Source organism: Cyprinodon variegatus, unplaced genomic scaffold, assembly GCF_000732505.1.
Source record: "Cyprinodon variegatus isolate N-32 unplaced genomic scaffold, C_variegatus-1.0 Scaffold1494, whole genome shotgun sequence".
Taxonomy (NCBI): Eukaryota; Metazoa; Chordata; class Actinopteri; order Cyprinodontiformes; family Cyprinodontidae; genus Cyprinodon; species Cyprinodon variegatus.
In genome coordinates, this window is record NW_015151947.1 from 66,236 (window position 1) to 68,370 (window position 2,135).

The 2,135-nt window shown below is 46.6% G+C and overlaps 1 protein-coding gene across 1 annotated transcript in view; it reads right to left on the minus strand.

Moving 5' to 3' along the window:
* Positions 1–238: 238 nt before the first annotated feature.
* phf2 (PHD finger protein 2) overlaps positions 239–2,135 on the minus strand; it is a 40,071-nt gene continuing 38,174 nt past the window's right edge. The window contains exon 22 of the mRNA XM_015403408.1: positions 239–2,010. Within this exon, the coding sequence (XP_015258894.1) occupies positions 1,922–2,010 (89 nt within the window). The 3' untranslated portion in view covers positions 239–1,921. The remainder of the gene's footprint in view (positions 2,011–2,135) is intronic.

Consider the following 2,135-nt stretch of genomic DNA (forward strand, 5'->3'; position numbering starts at 1 on the left):
CGTTCTTGACTTGGACTCGTGTTCTCTCCAAGTCCATTCTTGACTAGAACCCAGAAGGTCTGGACTCGGGGAGAACAGAAGCACACAGCTCCTTTGGTAAACCGCCACCATCAGAGAGCCCCTTTCCTTCAGGGATCGCCTCCTTTAGGCGCCCCCTTCCTTCAAAGGACCCCCCATCTTTGGGGAACCTCCTTCTTCAGGGCCCCCCCTCCTTCAGGTTCCCCCTCCTTTGGAGAACCTTCAGTTGGTCCACAGGCTGCTGGGGTTATCCAGGCAGCTGTTAGTGGTCATAATGTTCTGCCTGTTTGGGTGGAGTCAGCAAGGTGGGGCTGTTTAGTTCTACTTGTGACAAATCATGCGTCACAATGAGGTTTTTCCACAGGAAGTCATTTCTCCACATCTTAGAAATAAACAAGCAGAGCTTCAGGTTAGAAAGGCTGCGGCTGTTTTACTAAAGAAGAAGAAGGGAAGACGGCGAGTAGGATTCACTGCCGGGGAACAGTGGATGCATTTAATGAGTCAGACATAGAAAAATAAATCACAACCAAGCAACACATGGACTGTACAAAGAAAAGCTGAAGGACAAAAGTCTTTTCTGAGACGACGTCTGGAGAGCGGAGGAGGGGAAACGTGATGGACGCATGTTTGATGGCACAGGGCGGGAGTCTGATGCGATGCCTCCGACACGCACACACACACGCACGCACGCACGCACACACGCATCATCACACGCATCATCGCACAGAATAACCAAATTAAAGGGTCATTTCACAACATATTCCAAAGCAAACCTCTTAAGAATTGTACAAGTATAAAAAAGCTACAAACATTAATAAATTACATCACCGACACAGAAACACTTCACAAGGTGCTAGTAAAATAATTCTGAAACCTTCAGGATACTAGAAGTCGAACAAGAGGCTGGTCAGAAACTTTTTTCCTTTACTACAGTTTTTCCTCAAAGCTTCGTTTCTTGTTCAAACAGAATCACAATACAGTTAGCTTTGTGTATGTAAGGCCATATGACGACAACATGTTGCTCATTTCCTGTCCGTTTCCAGGCAGCACCGCCACAGCCAGCAAATAAAAATACAGAAACACAACGTCATCGGGTTGCAAACCCACTTAGACGCTTTTCGATTTACATTATTCGAAATAAGTAAAAAGATTCTGGAGCGAAAAAGGATAGAAAAAGTCTCTAGAGTGGAGCAGGGCGGTGGTGCTGCCTGGGAAAGAGAAGCAGACAGGAAGTATCCCCATGGCGACGCTGCTCTGTCACTTCCCCCGCCGATCCGCTGCGTCCTCGTGTGCGTTGGACATCGGTTCTGATCCTGTGCTTCTCCTTTCCTACCTAAAGATTAGAATAAATAAAGCCGCCCCTGATGGGGCTCGGCGCTGATCCGATCGGATGCCTCAGGAACCTTTGACCTCAGTTTGGTGATGAGAGGCTGGATCCCCGACCCAGGACAACCCAAGACCAAGATCCTGGACCCAAACCTGGACAAGGACCAAGAGCTGAACCTAGATCCAGTCACAGCGCAGACATAGAGCTGTAACCAGATCAGGAGCGCCACCCAAAGCACACAGAACATGCTGGGGATACTTCCATGGATCTTGGAATGACTGCAATGTACTTCTATTGAACAACCCCTGATAAAATGACAGCTGTAGTAAAATGAGACATGTTCTCTTAAAAAATATTTATAATAGCTTCTGTACACTTTAATATCTGAAAGTTATAAAGTATAAGTAGAGGCAAAAACCTATCTGAGTGATGTTCTTCTTAGAAATTGAAAAATGCATGATTTTCCTCCTCTCCCATAGAGTTTCAGTCTGTTTTTTTTCATAAACTCCCATTGTTGGCTTTTCTAGGTGAGCAGGTTGACTCTGGGATGGGAGCCGGTCCCTGAACCGCTGCATGCTACAGGAGGAGCTTCCCGTTTCGATGGATCTTCAGGATCTTTCCAAGTCTCTGTTTGGCTGTTGCCATTCCTTTCTTTAGCCGCTTAGCTGTGGAGAGATGGAAACACAACAGGAAGTTAGATCCAAGGTCCAACAGACCAAATGAAGAGACACTTCAAGCAGGATCTGAAATTACAGACCCAGAGTCAGACTCACCCCGTTTAAAGAGTCAG